Source organism: Camellia sinensis, chromosome 7, assembly GCF_055761805.1.
Source record: "Camellia sinensis isolate YWXY chromosome 7, ASM5576180v1, whole genome shotgun sequence".
NCBI lineage: Eukaryota > Viridiplantae > Streptophyta > Magnoliopsida > Ericales > Theaceae > Camellia > Camellia sinensis.
Window position 1 is genome coordinate 198,702,735 of NC_138967.1, and position 27,112 is coordinate 198,729,846.

General features: G+C 33.0%; 1 protein-coding gene and 1 pseudogene across 3 annotated transcripts in view; one reads left to right on the plus strand and one right to left on the minus strand.

Annotated features, from left to right (window-relative positions):
• The first annotated feature begins 2,446 nt into the window (after positions 1-2,446).
• On the plus strand, positions 2,447-5,708 carry SCI1 (splicing regulatory glutamine/lysine-rich-like protein). 2 transcript variants are annotated; one of them, XM_028225951.2, is made up of 4 exons: positions 2,447-2,721; positions 2,914-3,045; positions 4,306-4,367; positions 5,277-5,708. In XM_028225951.2, exons 1-4 carry the CDS (start codon positions 2,643-2,645, stop codon positions 5,508-5,510), a joined length of 507 nt encoding a protein of 168 aa, XP_028081752.2. In that variant the 5' UTR covers positions 2,447-2,642; the 3' UTR covers positions 5,511-5,708. The 2 variants fall into 2 exon arrangements, with proteins under 2 accessions (XP_028081752.2, XP_028081753.2); XM_028225952.2 differs by having other exon boundaries at positions 2,501-2,721; positions 4,312-4,367.
• Positions 5,709-8,735: 3,027 nt separating this feature from the next.
• Positions 8,736-27,112, minus strand: part of LOC114283118 (proteasome subunit alpha type-2-A-like) — a 40,685-nt pseudogene continuing 22,308 nt past the window's right edge. The window contains exons 9-13 of the transcript XR_014336858.1: positions 26,454-26,523; positions 23,385-23,470; positions 9,420-9,482; positions 9,152-9,217; positions 8,736-9,042 (exon numbers count right to left, since the gene is read on the minus strand). The product of XR_014336858.1 is annotated as a proteasome subunit alpha type-2-A-like (transcript). The remainder of the gene's footprint in view (positions 9,043-9,151; positions 9,218-9,419; positions 9,483-23,384; positions 23,471-26,453; positions 26,524-27,112) is intronic.

Below are 27,112 nucleotides of genomic sequence, written 5' to 3' on the forward strand. Positions count from 1 at the left end.
GTCTAGTAGTAAGGTGAAGAAGAGCACTCAATTCCTCCCAAAAAAATATAATAAAAAGAAAAGAAAAGAAAAGGAACTTGATCATGAACTTAAACTTAAACTTAAAGTAATTGAAGGTAAATGTAAAATAAAATGAAAATTTCTGGATAAGAAAATATATATGACCAACAAAGCAGAGATTGGTCATGTGTTTCCGAGAAAAATAATATTATTTATGAGAAAATTTACTGTGAATTACCCACATAACTTTACCTCTACTTGGAAAGGTCACACTCTTACTATGCACATTAAAAGAAAAAAGAGTTAGCATGCATGCATATGGATAATAAAAATACATAAATTTAGTTTTAAAAGAAAATTTATATAACCTTGAACTAACCGACAAAAATTAATTGAAAAATAATATTTTGAAATATAAAAAAAATTCCAAATAGCATTTAGAAACTTTACAAATGTCAAAGAGGAATAATTTTTTTTCTACCAATCACAATTAATAATAACTAACAATCAAAAAGAACAAAATCACGTATAAATATGTATTCCTTCTTATATCATCAATTTGTTTGATGTATTTAAAAAGGAAAAAAAAAAGCATGAATAAAAGTATGTTGTTGGTATACATTTAGATTCGTTAAAAAGGAAAGTAAAGAAAAATGCAGAGATAAGAATTTGTCAACATTTGCAAAATTATTTAGGGTATAGTTATTCATTCATATTGTATTAGCTCTTAAAATTAAGTATACGGGAGTGATCATTTTTCATCCTTCACAAGAAACCTATGCCATGTTTGTTTGGGTGGATATGAGATTGGGATTGGACTAATAGTCCAATAAAATTATTAATCCGATATTTGGTTAAATAATTGAAGTACAGACTAATTATTTTAAACTTGACTATTAGTTAAGATAGGATACATAATCCAATGAATTCGTAATCCTAGGACTATTAGTCTTGGGAATGCTAATCCAGTCCACCCAAACAAACATGGCCCTAGTGTTAGAGGCAACCCAGGGAGAATTCAGATGGTCTTGGTCTGAATTACCCTCGTCAAAGTTGCGAGAATAACTTATGGGGCTGTAACTGAAAAACTGATCACCTCGGGGGTTTGATTTTGTAGATTTCATGATAGTCACTGTTACATCATTACATAAAGGTTTAATCTTGACTCCTCTAGTACTATTGCACCACCCTTTTCCAATTGAAACTATTGGCGGTGAAACTCTCTTCTTCATGGTTTCTTGAACATTCCCCATTTCATTTTCACATGATGATGAAGTTTTACTTGCCAAGAGAGGACTAGATTTTTCCATGTCTTCAATTTATAAATTATTTTAACTCTACCCCCTTTAAAAATCTGTTTAATTGTTAAGAATACTATACATAAATACTTACAAGTAAAATATATATAGATTATGAAAAATACGTGAACCTTGCAAAATTAATGTTGAGCATGAGAAGGGGGGGGGGGGGGGGTAACAGAATAACATAAAAAGAATTTACTAGTTTTTTTTTTTTATATATTTATTTTTAAGGTTGGAAATTTACTAGGTTAATGGGAAAGGATAGAAAGGAATTAAAAGTCTTCTCTAGGCTAGATTAATTTTAAAATGGGATAAAAAAAATTGTTGAAAGAAAATATTAACTGACTTTTATTTTACCAATCAATTCTTTTTAAAGTAATTTAATCTTTTGAATGTAATGTTTTTGAAATCAAGAAATTATTTTCATTTTTTTAAATCTTTTAACCTCTCACAAGGACATCATTGTGTATGAAGTTAATTACCTAGATATGATTGAATGTGTCAAATTAAAACAAATATATCCAAGAAAGTGACAACTTTATTACGCTTAATTACCTTTTTATTAGTTTACAACAAATTACTAAATCTACGTTCACATGTGTATCAATTGGTGTCAAATTAATATTTTTTGCATTTTACTCTTACCCTTCTATGAGTTATTTTATTTATTTATTTTGAAGATATAATTTTAATAAAGGAAATAATTTTGGAGCCAAAACTTAATAATTACATATAAATAATTAGTGCTATACCTATCATATTTTTGATGGCCAAGATTTTTTTCCCCTTAATTAATGTAATGTATTCATGAGAATGAATGTGTAATGAATTTAACATACACGAGTAGAAATAATTATTTAATTGAGTAGCTCCAATATACTAATTACCAAAAAAAGATATATAATTACACACAAAAAGCTCCAATATACTGAAAATAACAAAAACATATCATGATTAGGTGAAATAATAGCATAAGTTACACTTAAAAATTTTACAAAAATTTAAAAATAAATAAATAAATAAAATGAACGACAAACAACCCAAAAAATAACAAACGGGTCACTAAAACGTGGGTTGAATTTCAAAAAATCTGACCAGCCCAATCATTTTAATAATAAAGACAGGCCCATTAGAACTCATTCAACGACCTTTCAATTTATTCTTTCTATAACAAAAAGAAAAGAAGCCTTCTAAAGCCCAAGCCTATGATCGCATGAATTGTGAGAAAGCCCAATACCAGGCCCAAGCCCATCCAAGTCTATTCTCTCTCTCTCTCTCTCTCTTCTCTCCCCTAGCGTCTGTGTTCGTTCTGTTATCGACGGAAAATCGAAGGCGGTGGTGATGGGCGGCGAGAGGAGTTCCAAGGAGGAGGAGGAGAGGAAGAAGAAGAAGAAGGGAAGCTCCGTTTACGACTCTGGAGGTTTTTCACTTTCTCTCTCTCTCTAATTCTTTCGGTAGTGTTTTGGTTCCTGGGAATATTTATCTCCCAATCGAAGACTCGTTCTCCTGAATTGGTGAATGATAATTCGATTTGAGAGATGTGCATGTGTGTGTATCTTCTGCAATTGCAATCTTTTTACTTATTTAGGGTTTATTCTTTGGAATTTGATAGATGATAGGAAAAGAAAAAAACGTAGAAGTTTAGAAGAAGAAGAGGAAGCCAAGAGCAGTAAGACCAAAAAGAAAGACAAATCCAGGAGGAGCAAGAATTCTCATAGGTCTTCCAAACACCGTACTGATAAAGGTTATTTTTTAATTTTTTAATTTTGTCATGTATTTTTAGATTCATATGTAGTATATTACTTTGCAGGAGGACAATGTTTGTTTTTTGTTGATTATTTATTTCTTTTTTAATCTACTTTTTATTCATAGTGTGTTTTAAATCCGAAATGGGTGGGTATTCCTTTCTAAAATCAAATGAATTGTATTTGGTATTAGGGTTTAAAATAGATACCCAATTTTCACCAGTCCATTTTGGACAAACAAAGTTCATTAACAGATGTTTGGAAACCTACCGCAGATGTATGTGTATGGTATGGAGAGGTGATTGACAGGCCTAAGAATTGGGTTCCTTCAGCTGAATGGTGGTTTGATACCACCTGTCATGTCATGTGTCAACCAAATTCTACCCCTTGAGAGGCTTTGTATGGTCATTTGGTCAGTCTCCTCCTGTAGTTCAACAATATTTGCCTGAAGAATTAAATCTAGGGCTGCAGATATCCTGCTACATGATCGAGATCTAATGCTAAAGTTGGTTAAATTAAAGATCACTTACAGAAAGTCTAGTATCGCATGAAATAATTGGTGGACAACCATAGAACAAAGAGATTGTTTCATGAGGGCCATTGGATTTACTTGAGGTTGCAGCCCCATCACCAGCCACGAAGCCCCGCCTGCCTCCACCTTTTGTCTATATCCTCCCAAACTTGCATGTTTCTGCCTCACAACTTGCAAATGAAAGCAACCATAATGAATGTCATTTAATAGTGAACAGGGTTTATAATTTTTTCCTAAAGTTCTTGAGGGGTAAGGTCGGGGCATATATTTCATCCCTTCTCTTTTCTGATACACCGAGCTAAACTCCCGACAGTGTCTTGGAAATATGGGCTATAAGACTAGTGGTGATACTGATCTTGTAGATGCCCACTAAACATTGTTTTCCAATGCAACTAGGAAAAATGGCATTTGGACATCTGACTTATTATAATTCATTTTGTCTGAGACTCTGCTCACTCTATCATGAAGCTACATGTGTGCATATATCTAGATGATTTGTTAAATTTTCAAATATTGATCGTCTCTCCTTTCATAAGTTAAGGAACTGGAGGTTTTGTATTCCCCTGTTCCATGCTGGTTTGATCTGGTATCCAATTTCAGTTATATTCTTTTTGTAGTTTGGATTCTAGTTTGAGAGTTATAGCTCCAAAAGTGATGATATTTCTACAAATGTTACTAAAAATGAGGATTTGATAAAATTTGAGATTATACTGATTTGCTGATATAGCTCCAGAAAAGAAATCAAAAGAGAAGCAGAAAAGTAAACGAAGCAAGCACGATGATCAGTCGGTGAGTTTTCTTATTTAGTATTCCCTTGAAAATGCTGTAAGCTGTAATTTGTTCCCATGTTAATAGTGTCAGGTCAAAGTTTGTTTTGTTTGCTTGTGTTTTAGTCTTTTACTTATTGCTCCAGATAATCTTGGTTTTATATTTTTGCATTACTGCATCTAAGGCAGTGAACTACAGGAATATCAGGGCTGGTCTTATCATTTACTATTAATCTGATTACTCATTTTGTTGTTTTTAATGTGTGTGGGTGGTCGTTTGTGATTTGGACAGGCCATGGGTCCTCTGATAATCATAGTATACACTAAGATGGCCCAAGACCACGAAAGATGGGGAGAGAGAGAGAGAGTTGAGGCAGCCTTAGAGTAAAGAGAGAGAGAGAATTGTAGCAAGGAAGAAGCCCAGAAGAGAGGTAGGGTCTTTGTAGGAGAGTTTGTCCATGGGGGCTGGCAAGGCTATGCGGCTAGGTTTAAGTCATGCCTTATGATATGAAGGGGTGGTTTGAGATAACCACTGGCAATGATGTCAGGGGAGCACATTGGTGTGAAAGTTCTTATATGTTTTCCCTCAATTGATCTGAAAGAAAAAGGATTTTTTTTTTTTTTTTTAAAATAAAAATAAAATCAACATAGTAGGGTCCAGACAATCATGATTAAGATGGAATACCAAATGCAATGGAATACACCTTTGTTTTAATTCATTCATGGATTAACGTGTTAATTTTTTTTGGGATAAACTTGAGTCATTTAACACTCACTAGTGTCTTCTCTTGTTTACACTTTTATTTGGTTATACTACAGAAAACTTTGGGTGGTGAGGATATTATTTCTATTATTAACATATTTATTTTTGGATGTGCATATTGTTTCCCTAATTTTTGCTCTATTCTCTCTTTTGGTGGGGTGGTTTCAGAAACTAAATTTCCAAGTGCTGTCTATGGATGACTACTTCTCTAAGAACAATGAATTTGCAACATGGCTGAAGGAAGAGAAAAACATGTTTTTCTCAGATCTTTCGTCAGAGTCTGCACATGATCTGTTTTCAAATTTTGTCAAGGACTGGAACAGCCATGAGCTTGAATCCCGATACTACAAGGGCATTGAGACTGCGCCTCGGTCAGCCCATAAGTGGAAAATTAAGCAATAGTAGAATCTCTGAACTGTACTGTTTGTTATGCTTTGTTTTCAAATATCTACGTTGTTTTGTGAGGGTTGTTTTAGTTTCATAAGTTTACTGTGAACACTGCTAACTCAATGAATAGAATTCTCCAATATGTATTGAATATATTTGCCAAGGCCTTTTTATTGATTTTGCAATGAACTAAGGATGGAGATGTGAATCAAACTCTCAAGTCTTATTCAGCATTGTCCTTAATTTCATGTACATAGCTCAATTTTCAGCTTTTCCAAGCTCGCTAAAGTGAGCGAGCCAAACTTTTGACATTTTTTTGGTATCATTATAGCAAAAATACTAAATAGTAAAACTTGTAATGAGGTGGTAGGGGCTTGGATTTCTTGTCAAAAGTGTTTGGGTTCTATGTCCTAGTGTCTGACCGTCATGTGGGATCACTCTTGTACTTGGGTGGATCTAGCCCTCTTAGAGATGCATGACATCGATTGATTACTTTTAAATCAAAATATAACAATTACTCTCAAACCAAAATATAATAATCGGAGATGGGAGGGGAGGAGAGCTTTTTGATCTAGCAATTTTTAATTAATAAATATTTTTAGTTTAATGAGCAAACTACTAAAGATTTCAAGGTAGATAGATGGGGGTTCAAAGTCATTTAGCACAAGATTGCTTTTAAAATGACAAAATCCTATTGATAGTCAATGGGTAAGACTTTGGATCAAGACAAATATGCAATGAGGTTGTAGAATATTAATGCTATAATATTAGTGAGAATTTATCTTGAAGCAAATCTTAATTTTATTAAAAAGTGAAATGACTTCAGATCTCATGAAGCCAATCAAATCAGCCATATCTATCTAGAGCTCTTTTCTCTCAATTTTGAGACGTAGACATTAATATTTAGCTAGGAAAAGCCATTTAATATTAGTTCCTAATGAAAGTGACAACTGCTAGAACTATCACATCAATGGTGTTACTATAAATAACAATGCTTGGTATTACTATAAAAGCTGGTTCTTTTGTTTTTTGCAAATCACTTGTAAATGAGATAACAAATGTGTAAGAACTTAAAAAAAAAAAAAAATGGAAATGAGGTTCATTGGGCTGATGTCGTTGCTTCTCCTCTTGGTTTTCCGTATTTCTCTCTCTTCATGATTTATTGTTTTTGAGCCTGTTTGGTTGTGATTTGCTTTCTATTTTTTTGTTTTCATTTTTCGAAACAATCAGAAAATTTGATTGGTGACTGTTTTCATGCAAATTTTTTAAAAACGACCCATCATTTGTTGGAGTTTATATCACTAGTTTCTCCTTCCGTACGCCTTTCTTTGTTCTCTTTAATTTTATTAGTTCATGAGATTATATATGTCAATTAAAATAATCCTATGAACCAATAAAATTCAAAGGGACAAAGATAAGAGCATGGAAGCCATTGAGTAATATGGATTTGCTCCTTAGAGCTTGTTTGGTTGTGATTTGTTTTTATTTTCCAAAATAATTATAAAAAGAAAATACACTATTTTCCAAGAAGAGTAGCCAATGAGTAATATGGATTTGCTTTTTAGAGCTTGTTTGGTTGTGATTTGTTTTTATTTTCCAAAATAATTATAAAAAGAAAATACCCTATTTTCCAAGAAAAGTTCGGCTGCACAAAAATCATTTTCTACACCCTACTCACAATTGGTAGGATTCTCCTCCTGAAGGGGACAGTTCTCCTGGAGGCGACACTCCTCCTAAAGCTTGACATATTTAAAATACAGAAAATGCACATAAAAAGTGTAATAATGTGCAGTTGAGATTTATTTTGAGTAGATTATGCTTAAAACTAAACCACACAATGCATTTTCTGTAATATTTTTTTAAAAAAAAATTTGTGCATGTAACATTGCGCTGAATAAACGTGTATTCATGTACTAATAATTATATAAACATAACATGCATGCATACTGCTATGAGAAGATTTCATTAATGTAAGCTGTGGTTGAATTCATGACAAATTCAAGACAATTCTATTAAGTGATAAATGCATAGTAGAGTATTAATTATTTGTGTTGAGTAATTGAGACACACAAGGGGACATAATAAATAGTTATTAGTGAGGGAGTATAACCACGTGGTACTCCGGGACTATTGCATAATTTTTCCTTCATATATATATATATTAGTGTATGTATGTACCTAAAAGCACGATATAAATAAAATAAGTGAACAAAAAGGGAAAAATAAAAAAATAGGGAGGAAAATAAAAAAAGGGTTGGGGGGGGGATAAAAAAATAAAAAGGAAATAGGGAGGAAGGTGGGCTGGAGAGAGAATACATGAGTGAATAAAAATGGGAGAAAAGATAGAAGGCGAGTGAGTAGGTAGGAGAGGGAGGTAGAGAGAGAATGCATGAGTGAACAAAAAGGGGAGAAAAAGAAGAGAAAATAAAAAAATAGGGAGGTTAATAAAAAAAGGAAGGAAATAAAAAAATAAAAAGGAAAGAGTGAGGAAGGTGAGCTGGAGAGAGAGAATACATGAGTGAATAAAAATGGGGGAAAAGATGGAAGGCGGGTGAGTAGGTAGAAGAGGGAGGGGGAGGGGGAGAGAGAGAGAGAGAGAGAGAATGCATGAGTAAACAAAAAGGCGAGACAAAGAAGGCAAATGAGTGAAAATTAAAGAAATCTTGATTCTAGGATGAATTTGAAAATTTATCTCAACCATTGATACAAAATGTATCTTAAACATTTTGACACATTTTCAAAAACAATTATATATATATATATAACCCATCTGTAACTATTATATGCCAGAAAAAATCATCTTTGTAAACGAGATACTAAGATGAACAAAACTGGAAGAAAGAAAATAGAATAGAGCTAAAGGCAAACCTAATCCTCCTGAAGGCAGTGAACCTACTTCTCCTGGAGATGGAGATGTAGATGGAGATAAACGGGTGGGTGAAATGGATGAGCAAACAGTCGCTCCCTATGTTCACTCCCTAGATTTTAGACCAACCTGCTATAATAATTCCATAGACATCTAGCAAAAGATACAGCAAACACAAACTGTGAAATTTCACAGTTTAGAATGCCAGCCAGTCTTGGCGGTCCTGACAAATTAATAAGGTACGGGCTGCCAAAACGTGCATTACTCCGGACAATAATCAAAATAAGAATACCAAAGAATAGTTACAACAGCTTTAGCAAACAGATTGAATTAACACTCATTGAGCAATAGCTTTCTCTTATGCAGAACAACATTGGCAAACCTAAAGATTTCAAACAGCAGTGGAGAAGAACACAAAATGTTTTATCGTAGATCATTGATAATTCAAATTTCCCCATTTTTGTGTCTTAATGTAGCCATAAACACGGAATATTTTCCACAACAGTAACTGGTCTACGGACAGTTTTCAATTCACAAATTTCAACAAATAAAACCAGTTTCAACGTTAAGGGTAGAACAACCTAGCTTCAGAGAAAGATTTTGCCTCATTCTGTTACATTCTCGTTTTCTAATTACTCAACTTCCTCCAGGTAATCAGCAATTTCAGATGGTGTTAGTACTCTGCAATGGAAACAAACATGCCAGAATAATCATTCTCCGAGCATCAACATCGAAATGATCATAAAAGTTCAGTCAAACACTCAAAACACCAGGAAAAAGGATAACTTGCCTGAATTTTTTATCAGTGCCAATTATGCCAATCTCAATGTTCTTTTCAGAGATCTGTCCTTCAAATCTGGGACAAATATGCAGAAAGAAGAGTTATATTCTTCATTAGTTGGTGTGTTAAGCATGCACTAGTGGGACCAAATACCAAAACATTCCTCTATGGAAGGCTCATGAGAGGACAAGCTCAAAGCTAGCATGAATTTTAGATTCATTTAGAACGGTACATCTTTTAATATAAGTGATTGCTATTTAGACAACATAATTTTTACCCCTCCTTTAAAGTCAAGATTGCTGTGTGGACAGCATCATTGAGCTCCATATCATCTGTGTACCTGTAAGAAGCACCAGCCTTCTCCACAGCCGCAACAGAAGAGTCATCTCCTCCAATCTTGGCATCAGTCTGTTCATATAAAAAAACAAAACAAATCCCACTCAGTTACACATAATACTCTTCTTCTATCCATGGAGTCTAGTAGTGCCTTGTTAATAGAGAAGACTGGAAAGGGGTTTCAACTAAAAGCACTCTCCATACATATCAAAGGGCGGCTAGACCATCAACAATAAATTTAAATAATTGAAAATTAGTGAAAACCCCAATTTTGGGGATCCCCATGACTCCCAAAATGATCGAGACCACTCAAATGTTTTCTTTTTTTCTTTTTTCCTATCTATCTCACATGAGTGGTCCAGATGATTTTGGAGGTCATGGGGGTCTCCAAATTTGGGGGTCTCAATCATTATTGTTAAATAAGAGCATGTAGATTGTTTATAAATATATACACACCTCTGCCTCTTCTGAAAACTTGGCGAAATTGAAAACGGCCATAGGTCCACTGTCCGATCTCATACAACCATCAGTGATACTAGATGCTGCAACGATACCAGATGCTGCAACAATCTACAAAACATATTAAACACTGTTTTAAACTCCCCCTTGTAGCAACAACAAGAATTATCAAATAAAGAGTTCTGATGAACAAGAAAAACCAAAACCATGCAAATCAGATTAAAAAGGACAGAACCTTCTTGGCTTTTTCCTTCGCCTTTACTTCAATCATGCAGCACTCCTTTGTGGCCCTTTGATCACCTCGGATAGCTGCTATCACCGTGTCGAGGTGAAACTTGAGTAACTGGTGGTAAGTTTAGGGTATTGCCCTCATCTCATGAAGCCAGCGTCTACCAATGATAGCATTGTATCGAGAAGATACATTTACCACCAGAAACAATGTCTGTACTGTTACTGGATCTACATAAATTGGAAGTGTTACCTCTCCATGGGCTCCACTAGCACCCCGTTGAATCCACGCATCACATAACTGGTTGGCTTCAGGTCCTCCAGCTTCAGCTCGAGCATCTTGAACAAGTTGTTGTACATTACATTAACCGAGCTGCCCGTATCCACAAGGATCTTGTTCACTGGGTGATCACCCACCTTTAAGGAGATCACCAGAGGATCGTTGTGAGGAAGATTGTGGGTACTTGTATCAAGCTCAATACGTGGCAAGCCCTACAGGTGCCACATCACCAAAACCCCACCTACGCGGCAAACCAATAAGGCACCACGTCTGGCATGTCGTATGTTTGATACATGGCGAGCCCTATGGGCGCCATGTGCCAAGGCAACCAAAACTATATGCTTAACCTAAGTGGGAGCATATATACAAGCCCAAATATATCTAGATATGAAGAGCCCTGCAACAGGCAGCACCATGGCCCCGCAGGGCCTATGGTCCTTCATACCTAGTTCCAAAGCCAAACAACAATACAATCAGCCCCCGGCTCACTTGGACTTGGATTGATAAACAATAGCTCTCCTAAACATTGAGATAAGCCCGCGGCCTATTCTCCTACTTGGTCACTTGGAAGCGAGCCCTTGGCTCTCTTAAACACTAAGGTGGGCCCTGGCTCATTTATCTACTTGGATGCCTGGGTTGGGAGCAGGACCTAGGCACTACTGCTCGGGATCATCAGAGGATACTGGACTGGCGGCTGAGGTCATGGGATTGTCGAGATAGTTGTCTTCTTGCTAAGACAACTCTATCTCGACCAGGCTTGGAGAAGAGGCAACAATGACCTTACGTTCATGTCATCCGATGCATATACGAAACGTTACTTTCTGCCTGCCATGAAATGTTGCTCTCCGCCTGCCGGCAAGCCACAGACGGCAGAAGGACTTATATCACTTCTGGCAGAGTTGAGGAGAACGAGCCACCTGTCCAACAGTTTGCTTGGGCTCCAATACTCCTGCAGCCTATATAACGTATCATATATGCAGCGAGACACAACAACAACAATACAACCAAGTCTCATGCTTAAACACTCTCTCATACTTTACATTAGTGTTCAAAGGTCTATCAATGCCAACCTCTCCCTCTCCAAGTTTGCCTTGACCTCCTCCTCTCCACCTTCGGTGATCCCAAGCCATTGAAGTGCCCGCCATCTTCCCGGACTACCTCTAACCACACCTCTCACCCACAAAGATCTACCCCCTCCAAATCATCATCACAGAAGGATATCGAGGAGTCAGAACTTCCCTCACTTCTTGGTCTCTTCCCCAGAATATAGTACACCTAGTTTCAAACAAACACAGCATAACTAAATGATCTCAAAGATTTGAGTCTTTATCAGAAAGCAAAAGTGACAACTTTATGAAACTACAAACTGTAAGGAATTCGGCATCACAAATATTCTTACCCACAACATCATCAATACTGCACCCCACACACTCAACCTCTGGGAGAAGATCATGGCAAGGCACATAAACAGGATTACCCTTCCGGAGAAGCACATGAACATGTTTAACGTCGGGAGAGAGGTACACGAACAGGATTAACCTTCTGGAGAGGCACACAAACCAGATTAGCAGAGTCACTTAAATAAGCATACCAGAGCCCACTATAATGTTGTTAGTATGTTACGATTCATTATACTTTATCTTTCAATTCGATACTTTTTTAGAGATAAATTGATATTATCATCAATACCCGACTTTTTTAGAAAGGAATTAAAAGTGTTCCTAAATTAATTAATGCTATAACATAAAAAGTCTTCCTATCATATAAATAATTAATGCTATAACATAAAAAGAATTTACTAGTTTTTTTTTTTAATTTTTTAGATTGGAAGTTTACTAGGTTAATGGGAAAGGATAGAAAGGAATTAAAAGTCTTCTCTAGGCTAGATTAATTTTAAAATGGGATTAAAAAAACAATTGTTGAAAGAAAATATTAACTGACTTTTATTTTACCAATCAATTCTTTTGAAAGTAATTTAATCTTTTGAATGTAATGTTTTTGAAATCAAGAAATTAATTTTTCATTTTTTTTAATCTTTTAACCTCTCACAAGGAGAGTATTGTGTATGAAGTTAATTACCAAGATATGATTGAATGTGTCAAATTAAAACAAATATATCCAAGAAAGTGACAACTTTATTACGCTTAATAACCTTTTCATTAGTTTACAACAAATTACTAAATCTACTTTCGCGTGTATCAATTGGTGTCAAATTAATAATTTTTGCATTTTACTCTTACCCTTCTATGAGTTCTTTTATTTTATTTATTTGTTATGAAGATATTATTTTAATAAAGGAAATAATTTTGGAGTCAAAACTTAATAATTACATATAAATAATTAATGCTATACCTATTATATTTTTGATGGCCAAGATTTTCTCGCCTTAATTAATGTAATGTATTCATGAGAAAATAGAATGAGAGTCAGATTAATAGATATAAAAAAAAAAAAGTAATAATAATAATGCTCCGTTTGGTTCTTGGTAAACAAAAAAACAAATAGAGAGACTGCACACCTAGAATTTATACTCAAAATTTTACTAAAAATAGTGGAGAAGAATGTTCATCAATGGTGGGACAACAAATCTGAAATCTATGGTGAATTTCATAATTTTGTTTTGTAATTAAATCTATCTATTCTGCTTCTGATGATCAAGAACACATGTCGTATATCCTTACTAGGGATAACCCGTGCCTGAAGGCACTATAAACAATCTTTTTTTAATACCACACGTGCTAATATCACTCTAATTTTAAACTTCACATAGAAAGAGGAACAAAATATATAAAGAAAACTGAAATAAATAACTAATAAAGCAAACATAAAATATATATAGACACAATGTTTAAGTAAGAACACAAATCAAATTCTTACCATAATGTGTCGATATGAAAGGTCTTAAAGAAGTCCACAATGCTTCAGACACAATGTTTCAATCACAAACTGTAAACATCAATAAAGCAATTAAATTGGACAACATGCTAGCAACATTAGTGTAACAAACCTGCTAGAAATTAAAGATTATTGAAACAAAAGATATCCACAAATTAGAGTAAAGATTATTGAAACAAAAGATGCTGAAATAGGTGAGGTTTGAAGAGAGAGCAAGAGAGAAATGGCATTACCTCGATGGTGGTCCGTTGAAGAAAGAGCAAGAGACAAACAGGAAGAGATGATGCTGCAGAGCCGCTGAAATGGATTTCAAATAGGATGAGCTGCAACTTTGAGCAGTGCAGTTTCTTATTAAATTGAATTGTAAACTGAATCAAACATCTTGTCAAAGCTATCTAAGCCAAAACCATCACCATCAAAAATGATATAGACAAATGTTCCTTCAAAATTAAAAAACGGAGTTTTAAATAATCAAACTCCTTAAAAAATGCTAATAAGATGTGGTGTTTCACAAAAGAAACCAAAACTCAACATTTGAAACCAAAACTCCACTGCCATAATCACATTGTTCAAATAAAAGCTCCAACATGTCATTGATCAATTCAAAAAAGGCAACACCCAACTCACAACAAAAATAAATAGAAGGATATGATTCTAAGGTTTGAAAAAGGCATTTTATGAGAACAAATAAATAAAGAAAAAAGTATTTTAGGAAAACAAAAAAATTATGTGATCATTGAATATCCACTTCACTAAATGATGCGGAGACATTCATTCTATTTAAATACCCACTGCCCTAACATCCACCAAAACCACTCACAGTAAAGCTAGTGAGACTTCCACAATACACTTTGGACAAAAAAGATAAAGAAAACCAATAAAAGAAGGCGAAACTTAAGGGAAAAAGTGACCAAACATATGGAAGAATGTGACCAAATGGTTGAAGCAAATCATAAAAAATAAAAATAAAAAGCTCTAGCAATACTATTTTTTATTAGGAGCTACATTATTGGCCATTGCTCCAAAGTTCCTTCCACTCCCAATTTTTCCACTACTTACCCGTCCTATTTTGCTTCATTGCTCGTATTCTCTTTTATGCAAATGGAAAGGGGGAATTTTTTTTAAAATAAAAAATGAAGTGGCTAAAATAAAAATGAAATAAAGATATTTTTCCACTACTTACCGGTCCTATTTTGCTTCATTGCTCATATTCTCTTTTATGAAAATGGAAAGGGGGAATTTTTTTTATATAAAAATTGAAGTGGCTAAAATAAAAATGAAGTGAAGATAAAAATACAACAGTGAATATATAAAACATGAGAACAAAATAAAATCAAAATAAAGAAAACATTTATTATATGAGTAATGAATAATTCTTCATGAGATGCAAAGCAAGTTCACCTTGATTTATCGGTAACTTGATTACCAACAAAAACAGAAAAGAAACAAAAGGAATATTAAACTTACATTTAGAACTACAGGTTTAATGTTGAATGCCCTGTCAAAAGACTCGGTTTTCCAAGTTGAAAACTTTCCATATCACAAATAATTTTTAAGAGTAAATTAAAATAAACGTTGAAAAATTCTTTGATACACATGGTGATTTTCGTTATAAAATAAACGTTGAAAAAATGTGTACCATGCACCAGAATTCTAATGATTTGTGGCATTTAGTTATAAGATTTTGTGATGTTCAAATTTATGATGAACTTGGTTATTAGACTTTTTGTAGTGTTTATGGTTATAACCCATGGTGATTTTAGTTATAAAATTTTGTGATGTTTAATTATAAAATAAGTGACCTTAGTTATGAGGATTTATGATATTTTTTTAAGATTATGAACTACTGTGATTATAACTTTGGATGCATTTCGTTAAAAAGCTTTTGGGGTGTATATAAATTTAATATGACTTACTAGGTCATTCTATCAAAGACTTGCAATACATGACTTATTGGGTCATTCTATCAAACACATGTGTAATGATTGTAATTGATTTGAGTCCAGTAAACTCACACCAAAAAATAAAAAAACAAAACAAAAAAACATGATTGGTTGTTCAAGAAATGGGTTCTAGTTGTGTACCTATATATATTCCCCAAAATCAAAATAAAGAAAATTTATTGGGTCATTCTATCAAACACTTGCAATACATGACTTATTGGGTCATTCTATATGAAAAAGATGAACCAAAAATAAGATTAAAAAAAAAATGACAACAAACTAAGGGTTTAAAAATTGTCTGACCCAAAACAGAGCTGTCTAGATTAATATGGTAAAATAGACCAAAAAAAAAAGTAATGTAGAGAGAGGGATTGAGATGGGTTTGTTGGGGCGGTTTAGAGGAATGGAGAAAGTGAGAAGATGAAGAGAGTAACGTAGAGAGAGAGAGAGGTGTATGTGTTCAAAATTTGAAAGAGTGTGAGTGTGTGTGTGAGAGAGAGAGAGAGAATCTATAAGGCGATTAGACATTGTGAGCCATTGGATTGAATTCAATCTAACAGTCCATGTATTGACAAAGGGACAAAAGTCCCATCAGAGTAAAAATCTAAGCTTCCTTGTTATATAGATATAGGCAGCTGGTCTCTCCATTCTCCAAAGAGGAGCGTATTGGTATTGGTCATGATCCAGCATTATGTCTCATAAATAGTATACCTTATATGAAACTAGTGTATACCCGTGCCTGAAGGCACGGTTAAAATATTGTTTGAATGAAAATGTAATTGAATATAAAATTATAGGTAAATGAAATAGTGAAAAGTAAACACGTAAATGCTACGTAAAATTCAAACATAACAAAAGTACAAAATTTTAAACAAACAACAAAATGTAAATCTCACAACACATAAACATATAATTTAAACACATGATAGCATGCTGGCTATTAAGTGAGGATAGAGAAAAGTGAAAAATATAAGGAATAAAAAATGCGAACATGATCTCTTGCTATTAGAGAGAGAAGGGAGGTTAACCAATGACCCGTACCTAAAAATAATCTCAAAACATATACAAAGTTTGAACTATCCATCACAAAAATATAATTCTAATTACTTTCACATAATTCAACATATCACTAAAACTAACATCAAAAAACTGTTTGTAGTATGATGTGTTTTTGTGCTTGAAACTTTGGTACAACAATTAAGTTAAATAAACACACAAAAAAATGTGGACAAAAGAACAATGCATACAACAACACAACTATAAAAGGAACACACATACAACAACACGCATGATAAAGAGTAAGACATGAATTGGAACTAATTAAAAGGAAGCTACCATCCATCCGTTGAACCTGAAATATCCAAGTAGATCATTTTCAGAAAACTTTATTTTTTTAACACAAAAAATAAAATAAAATAAATAAATACAAAGTGAATAGCTTAAACAAAAAAGGAGAAGCCATCAATCACCAAGAATTTGCCTACAACATTTAAGAGGGTGGGTTGAAAGTGAAACCACCTTCTTTTTCACTTATGAGGTACCATTATGCATAGTTATCCAATTAAAAGTATAAAGCAAGTTTAAACTACTTCAAGCATAAAGTAAGTTTATGCCATCACTCATTACTCCAGAATGACTAACTAATAACATAGATGGTCTACTGAATTAATTTAGTACCAAAACCAAATATTTGAAGAAAAAAAGAAACGGCCAATTGGCTTAAAATTGGCTCGTTACTCTAGACCTCTTTACTATTTTCTTTTTACAAAATCTTTCTAGACCTCATTGAGCCAATCTCAACATTATTAATAGTCTTACAAAATAACTGGCAAAGCTGAAAGTATAATTTTTTTTTTTTATCACAACTTACAATCCTCACTCTGAAAGTAAAATAAAAAAAATGGGAGGAGAAGAAGAAGAAAGAAAGAAAAAAAAAAAGAAGAAAGGAAAGAATAGGTTTAGCTCCTGTAAAAAATAACAGACGATTTTCATCCAATGAAACTAAAATATATTGAGTTAAGAGTCACAGGGGTAAAGGGAAGAAGAAAAAAAAAAAAAAATTGACTCTAACCCATCAATTCAAAATTTTAATTTATTATAATCACATTTGTTTGTCACATCTATTTTAAAATGAATATACAATTGTGCCTACAGTGTCTAAATTTTAAAATGAAAATTTTAATTGATTATAAGCACTGGTAGAGTTATAGAGTGTGAAAAAAGTAATAGACAAAGTTATTTTATTGAATCAACATAATCTAAATTTCTCTTCAACCCCCAAAAAAGAAACTCAATAAATAAACTTCTAGTTCCCCAATCAAAGATCCAAAATTGTGAAGAAAAAAAAGCTCACATCTATTTTAAAATGAATATACAATTGTGCCTATAGTGTCTAAATTTTGAAATGAAAATTTTAATTGATTATAAGCATTAGTAGAGTTATAGGGTGTGAAAAAAATAATAGGCAAAGTTATTTCTTGAAACTCCCCCAAAAAAGAATATACAAAGTTATTTCTCTTCCACTCCCAAAAAAGAAACTCAACAAATAAACTTCTAGTTTTCCAAACAAAGATCCAAAATTGTGAAGAAAAAAAAAGGACTGATTTGTTCAATGGACCGTTGTGCCATTGCTCTCCATTTCTTGAAACATTCACTAATAGACCCACACAACATTTCCATTCATTGTATAACTTGAATTTTTCAAGTCTAATCAAAACAAAGTAAAACATCTTGTTTTTGAAAAACAATAAAATCAAACATAAAGGCATTCTAAAATTATCACAATGATTATCATCAAAATTGTATGAAATTCAAAAATTAAAATAGAAGACTCAAATTATCACCATAAAAAAATCAAGTACTCACTCTTCTTGGTTCTGAACCTAGCTAATAATCCAAAAGATAGCCAACGTGTAAAATGAAGCCTAGTTGAACAAAATTTAAGATTCTTAATTTTCACAACATATAAAATCAAACATAAAGGCATTCTAAAATTATCACAAAGATTATCATCAAAATTGTATGAAATTCAAAAATTAAATTAGAAGACCCAAATTATCACCATAAAAAAATCAAGTACTCGCTCCTCTTAGTTCTGAACCTAGCTAATAATCCAAAAGATAGCCAACATGTAAAATGAAGCCTAGTTGAACAAAATTTAAGATTCTTCATTTTCAAAACATGTAAAAAATTAAGATTCTTAATTTTTACAACATGTAAAATGAAGCCAAGTTGAACAATAGATAAGAAACAAATTACCTAATCAACCATTGTAGCAAACAAAGCCATAACAACTTTTTATGAGCTAATCAAACACTCCTTCGTCAAGGCATATGTACCTAAAGCAAAGGGAAGAATAGAAAATATAAGTAACCAAACTCTATTATCTATTATCCAAAATCAACTCCCTAAAAATTGCCCACTGTTTGTTATTAAAAATAAGATCCAACTCTCACTGTTTGATTCACCAATTTGAATATACCTCTATTTTTGTTAACCTTACCAAATATTCAAGGCATGTATCATTCACTAAGATAACTTTGATCAATTCGGACATTCACTCACTATTTGAACAATAAAAAAGTATAATTATATAAGCAGTTGGTTTAACCAAAAGAAAATAAACTATTTTAATTGAGGCATTTTACAGAACATCCAAAATTTGACCATTAAAAACAACCGCCAGAACTTTCTAGCAAAATTTGCAATTAGTTACCTAACCAAAGCTAATGATCAAGAAGATAACCAACAATTTTATAGCAATTAAGATAGACTCACTCCAAAATAACAGAACAGGACTAAAATTTCATTTTCTTTACTGTTGCTGCCACTTACTCGGCAACCAAACAAGATTGAAATATTTCTGTGCTGATAACAAACAAAAAATAAAAATAAAAATAAAAATAGAACAAATAACCCAAATAAAAGATGGGGAAAAAGTGTGAGAGAGAGAGAGCAGGCAAAGATTGATTATCATATCAAAATCCAAAACCCAAATAAAAACCCTAGATTCTTCCCCAAAAAAAGAAAAATAAAAGAAAACAACAGGGAGGATAGCTTTCTACCTTGGAGCTGCATAGAGAGAGAGGAGGCAGAGATTGAGGCAGAGAAAGCTTGGTGGAAAGAGGAAGATGTGTGGTGGGAAGAGGAAGGAGAATAGGAAGAGGTATTAGAGAGAGAATGGAGTTTCAAATTTTGAAATCAAAATCAGAGAGAGAAAGAGTGAAGACGTCTCTGTGATTCAATTCTGAGAGTGAGAAAAAAGGAGAGAGAGAGAGAGACATTTTCACCCAAATGATCCCAGAAATACCAAACTGATCTGGAGTATTGATATTCACCCAAAAAAAATCTGAACCATTGAAATGTCCAAAGGAGAGTGAGACATTTTCAACCATTGGATTGAATCAATCTGATGGTATATATTTTGACAAATAGACAAAAGTCTTATCAAGATTAAAAAAAGATTCAAAAACCCTTCTCCCTAACTATATAGATTTGTAAAATAAGGAAAAAATTTAATTATTAATTTATGAGACATGATCCAGCATAATGTCTCATAAATAGTATACCTTATATGAAATTTGTAAAATAAGGAAAAAATTTAATTTTATTAATTTATTGGAATTGGTCGCGGTGTAATGTTTTTGAAATCAAGAAATTAACTTTTCATTTTTTTAATCTTTTAACCTCTCACAACAAGAGTATTGTGTATAATGTTAATTACCAAGATATGATTGAATGTGTCAAATTAAAACAAATCTATCCAAACAAGTGACAACTTTATTACGCTTAATTACCTTTTCATTAGTTTACAACAAATTACTAGATCTACCTTCACATGTGTATCAATTGGTGTCAAATTAATAATTTTGGCATTTTAAGATATTATTTTAATAAAGGAAATAATTTTGGAGCCAAAACTTAATAATTACATATAAATAATTAATGCTATACCTATCATATTTTTGATGGCCAAGATTTTTTTCCCCTTAATTAATGTAATTTATTCATGAGAATGAATGCGTAATAAATTTAACGTGCACGAGCAAAAATAATTATTTAATTGAGTAGTTCCAATATACTAATTACCCAAAAAAGATATATAATTACACACAAAAAGCTCCAATATACTGAAAATAACAAAAACATATCATGATTAGGTGAAATAATAGCATAAGTTACACTAAACAATTTTAATTTATTAATTTATGAGACATGATCCAGCATAATGTCTCATAAATAGTATACCTTACATGAAATTTGTAAAATAAGGAAAAATTTTAATTTTATTAATTTATTGGTATTGGTTGCGGTGTAATGTTTTTGAAATCAAGAAATTAACTTTTCATTTTTTTTAATCTTTTAACCTTAAAATTTAATTTTATTAATTTATTGGTATTGGTCGCGGTGTAATGTTTTTGAAATCAAGAAATTAACTTTTCATTTTTTTTAATCTTTTAACCTCTCACAAGGAGAGTATTGTGTATAAAGTTAATTACCAAGATATGATTGAATGTGTCAAATTAAAACAAATCTATCCAAACAAGTGACAACTTTATTACGCTTAATTACCTTTTCATTAGTTTACAACAAATTACTAGATCTACCTTCACATGTATATCAATTGGTGTCAAATTAATAATTTTGGCATATTAAGATGTTATTTTAATAAAGGAAATAATTTTGGAGCCAAAATTTAATAATTACATATAAATAATTAATGCTATACCTATCATATTTTTGATGGCCAAGATTTTTTTCCCTTAAGTAATGTAATTTATTCATGAGAATGAACGCGTAATAAATTTAACGTGCACGAGCAAAAATAATTATTTAATTGAGTAGCTCCAATATACTAATTACCCAAAAAAGATATATAATTACACACAAAAAGCTCCAATATACTGAAAATAACAAAAACATATCATGATAGGTGAAATAATAGCATAAGTTACACCAAACAATTTTAATTTATTAATTTATGAGACATGATTCAGCATAATGTCTCATAAATAGTATACCTTATATGAAATTTGTAAAATAAGGAAAACATATCATGATTAGGTGAAATAATAGCATAAGTTACACTAAACAATTTTAATTTATTAATTTATGAGACATGATCCAGCATTATGTCTCATAAATAGTATACCTTATATGAGATTTGTAAAATAAGGAAAAAATTTAATTTTATTAATTTATTGGTATTGGTCGCGGTGTAATGTTTTTGAAATCAAGAAATTAACTTTTCATTTTTTTTAATCTTTTAACCTCTCACAAGGAGAGTATTGTGTATAAAGTTAATTACCAAGATATGATTGAATGTGTCAAATTAAAACAAATCTATCCAAAAAAGTGACAACTTTATTACGCTTAATTACCTTTTCATTAGTTTACAACAAATTACTAGATCTACCTTCACATGTGTATCAATTGGTGTCAAATTAATAATTTTTGCATTTTAAGATATTATTTTAATAAAGGAAACAATTTTGGAACCAAAACTTAATAATTACATATAAATAATTAATGCTATACCTATCATATTTTTGATGGCCAAGATTTTTTTCCCCTTAATTAATGTAATTTATTCATGAGAATGAACGCGTAATGAATTTAACGCGCACGAGCAAAAATAATTATTTAATTGAGTAGCTCCAATATACTAATTACCCAAAAAAGATATATAATTACACACAAAAAGCTCCAATATACTGAAAATAACAAAAACATATCATGATTAGGTGAAATAATAGCATAAGTTACACTAAACAATTTTACAAAAATTTAAAAATAAATAAATAAATAAAATGAACGACAAACAACCCAAAATAAAACAAACGGGTCACTAAAACGTCGGTTGAATTTCAAAAAATCTGACCAGCCCAATCATTTTAATAATAAAGACAGGCCCATTAGAACTCATTCAACGACCTTTCAATTTATTCTTTCTATAACAAAAAGAAAAGAAGCCTTCTAAAGCCCAAGCCTAAGATCGCATGAATTGTGAGAAAGCCCAATACCAGGCCCAAGCCCATCCAAGTCTATTCTCTCTCTCTCTCTCTCTCTTCTCTCTATTTCACCTCTCTCTCGTCTCTGTCTTCTCTCTCTGGTCTATCTCATTTCTCTCACTTCTCTATTGATTAGATATTTATATATATATATATTTTTTTTAATTTAATTTTTTCTTTATAAATTTATTTTTATTATATATTTGATTTTTTCTTTATATAATGTTTATAATATATAGAACATATGTTTATAATGTTTAAATGTAATTGTCTTTATATACACATTAAATTAATATTAGTTTTTATTAATTTTGATTGTCTGGTAATATAAAATTAATCTACATAACAAATACATAACATATATATTTAAAAAATAATAATAATTTGCCGTGTCCCCCGCCGTGTTCGTGTCCCCATTTTTTTGAAATCGCTGTGTCCCGTGCCTGTGTCCGTGCTTCATAGGATTAATTACTATTACTACATAAGTTGCATTGCACCACTTGGAAGTACTTCACAATTACAAACATTGAAGGGGAAGACCATTTTAGCTCTTAACCAGAAGGGTTTCAGTTCAAATCTAATTTTGGCAAAGATTAGCTCAGCCATATGGAATGCACAAACCATCCAATAAGATCTCAGCCAACCACAAAGCAAAACAAACCAAAAAAAATACCCTCTAAGAAGTATACTCATTTCAGCACAAAAGAAAAACTAGCAAGTCCCAAAGTTTTTAAGTTCCCTTTGTCTAGTTATTGTTTCATGAAGTTTCACGAATTTGACAAAGTGAAGTTGGACATAATACAAGGACCATTTTCCAGCAAGCAAGAACTTAAACAGCATGCAAAGATTTTGTCAAAGCTTATGGTCATATGGAGAGGAAGACAACAAAGCACAAAGGGTAAAAAAAAATCATGCTGAAAGCTCAGCTAAAACTAGCATTAAATAAGATGAGATGAAAGAAGGTGATGTACTACCCTAAGATCCAACAAAACAGCCAAACATTCAACAAATTTTTTCATTTTACTAATAGAAACTGACCAGCTAACAGAAAACATTTATGCAGAAATTTGTAAGCAACAAAATTAACTCACCTCTTCTCAAGGAATGTCTTTGCATTAGACACATTCTTTCCCATAGCCGAGGCTTTCCAAGAGAAGTATGAACCTGATGGATCCACCTACAACACAAATTTACATCCTCAAACAACAAACAAGCCTGAAGAATCAATTTTTAGTAGAGACCTAAAGAATTTAATAATGTGTGTTACAGTATAGTTGCATGAGCATATTGTGTTGAGAGTTTTCAGGCAAGTGTTTCAAAATTGCACAAAATCAACCTTTTTCACCTCAGCATAGTCCTGAAAGGTGTTCAAGATAAAATAATGCAAAAAAAAGGTCTTCGATCGAAGCACGCATGAAGGCTACTGTAAAAATTATATGTATTATTGATTAATATTGATTGATATATTGATATGTTCTATTACAAATCAGAGTGGCTCATTATATAGGAGAGAGTTTAGGTAGTAGGTGAGGAGTAGGTGAGGGTAAATTGGTGGTAGGTGTAGTAGGTGTGGTAGTAGGTGGTGGTAGGTGTAGGTAAATTCTAACAGCCCCCCGCAAACTCAAGGAGGATAGAAACTAACCAACTTGAGTTTGGAGAGAGGAACAAAACAAGAAAATACATAAAAATAAAAAAGATAGGAGACACTGTATGGTCGTGTCAGACCGTTGGTGAAGACACTGAAAGGTAGTGCCATAACGTTGTAGAGGACACTGTATGGTAGTGTCATAACGGTGTAGAGGACACTGTATGGTGGTGTCATAACGTTGTAGAAGACAGTTTATGGGGTCATGTCGGACCGTTGTAGCAGACAATGTTGTGACAGTTGTTGTGACAGTTTACGGAGTCTTGCTGGACCCTTGTAGAAACTAACCGGAATCAATGTCGGGACAGTTTACAGAGTCTTGTCGGACCCTTGTAGAAACTAACCGGAATCTATGTCGGGACAGTTTACAGAGTCTTGTCGGACCCTTGTAGAAACTAACCGGAATCTATGTCGGGACAGTTTACAGAGTCTTGTCGGACCCCTGAAAAAGTTGCACCCTCAAAAGGTGTGCCCAAAGTTGTCAAAAAGGCGTACCAACAAAAGGCGTGCCCAATTTATCAAAAGGTGTGCCGGACATGATGGCGAGGCACGTGGGCGCCTTGGCTTGCGTGCCCGTTTTGTCGGCTAGTGGCAAGAGGCGCGCGATGCGTGTGGCTGCCTCGGCTATTTAACCATGACAGAGCCTGAGGCCGAGGCAGAAGCAAAAAAACTGCGAAATCCTCTGTAAAACTCTTCGTTGTGCTGAGAGAGTTGTGCTGAGAGAGAGAGTCTGTAACACTCTGTTGCGAGAGATATTCTGTAACACTCTGTTGCCCAGAAAATGGCCTCGTCCTCGTCTTCCCGTGGACTGCTCACCCTCTTTCCCGACCTCAACGAGTCAACGAGAGAGAGAACTGGTGCGGTGGCACTGGAACCTCAACCAAACACCGCTGGGTATACTCCGTTGAACTTTCCGATGCGGTCTGTGGAGCAAAAAATGGCAGTGCACAAGGGTTCTGGAAAGATTGTCCAGTAGGACCCACTGCTCCAATTTCCTAAAAGTCTATAAGCCACCATTCGATGCGTGCTCAATTTATGTGAAACTTATAGATAGCAACTTGGTTTCTTCTATACAAACTCTTGGTTAGAGTTTTTCAAAAACACTTTTTAGAAAATTCTATTTTCTTGTTTTTTGTGTTTTTTTGTTTTTACTGAATTTTTTAATATTTTAAGCAAAATTTTTTTTTTTAATTTTTAGACATACCTAACATAAATATACCTAAAAAGTAAAAAATTTGTGAAAAAAACCTTTTAAAAATTCACTAAATACCAAAAATATAATAAAAAAGAAAATACGAGAATTCAATACATTTTTTGTATTTTTATGTATTTATTAGTTTTTTAAAATATTTTTTCACAATTTTTTTACTTTTTAGATACATCTAAGTAAGGTGCATCTAAAAAAGTAAAAAAAAAAATGTTTAAAATTTTAAAAATATTCACTAAAAACAAAACAAAACAAAAAAAAAATACGAAAACTAAAAAACTCAATTTTCAAAAAACTTAATCCAAAAAACTCAAACCAAACACACTGTATGTTTCTTGGAGATAAAATATTTTTATAAAACCCATCTTTTTCAATCATTGAAACCAAGCTTCATGATTTTCTAAACACTTTTTCATGATAAGCATTTTTTTATCAAAACAAGCACAAAGTCGCACTGCATACCTACCCATTGGTCGTTTCAGTAACTGGTCCACAAGGACCATGGATCGGAGTGAGAAGTTTTGTGAATTGCTAAAAGATCAAGAGGAGATTGTTAGGTTTCATAGCCATGAGGTGAATTGATGATGGATTTTATCTGACTTGGTGTGCCCATAGGTTTCTCCGTTCTCAAGGGCTTTCCACATAAATCATGTCTATTTATTTTACATGCAATTCGTGTGTGGTTGCAATTGTGATTAATGGCATAATTAAAAGTTAGCGCATTGATCTGTTTGTTAATTTTTAATTGGTATTCACTCCCTTCTAGGCACAAACAAGTCCCTCCCTTCCCAACAATTTCAGTGTGCCATATAAAAACTGGTTTATGTGAAGGCATGTAATAGGAGCTGCATAAACCAATCTTGACAACTCTACTTGATTTATCCATACAGACACGAATATTCTCTGTATGGGTACAGAGCATGCATGACCAAACAGAATAACTGCAACCAATCAAGGGACAGCACTCAAAATTGGTGGGTTTTGTGTGTGTGTGTGTGTGTGTGTGTGTGTTTTGGGGTGCTAATGAAAACCACTAAATCTTAACCTGTGATATGATAAAGACATTTTTACCAGTGTCATCACTAACATATAATGCTTCTCCACAACTCCTTTAAAAAGAAAAAAGAGTACTAACTGGTTAGTGAGAATATGACCCCAGCTGAAGAGAAATAAAACTAGTTTGTATAAATAGATCTTAAACTTTTATAGTAAAGAAGGTAATCCAACCACAAATGGAAATGAATGAATCAACTAGGCAACCCGCAACACAATTAAGGTCAGTACCAAGTGAGGACCTAAATGGCATACCTCATATAGTTGTGGACCCTTGTCATCAAAGCCAGCAACCAGCAGTGAAACAGCAAAAGGCCTTACACCACTGCATAGGAAACAGAAGGGCAAGAAATTGCAACAAAAATAAGCATATTGTTAGAATTTACCATCACCTACCACCACTACCACCTCACCTACTCCACTAAACCTAACCCACTACACCACTACCACCTCACCTACTCCACTAAACCTAACCCACTACACCACTACCACCATCCACTACACCTACATCTATATAAGGAACCATTTGTAATATACAGAATATAAACAAGAAATCAATCAATAATACAATTCTCTATTTCTCTTTATACATTAAATTTCTACATGGTATTAGAGCAATAAGATTTAGGCCCGCATTTTGTTTTCTCACCGGCGGGCAGCCGGCCGGCAACCTTGCCTTCGCTGCCCGCTGGAATTTTGTACACATACCTTTACTTTCCTGCATCTTCCAACTTTCTTACAACTGTTGTCCCATAGATGGGCTTCATATCTACCAGTCCATCTATGCCTTGTGACACCTCTATACTGTGATATCCTCTGTCCAACCTATACTTTTTCTTTGTTCAAGTTTGATATTTCGACAACAACAGAGCTTCCACTCGAGTAACCAGGCTTCCCATCTAATGCAATCTTTG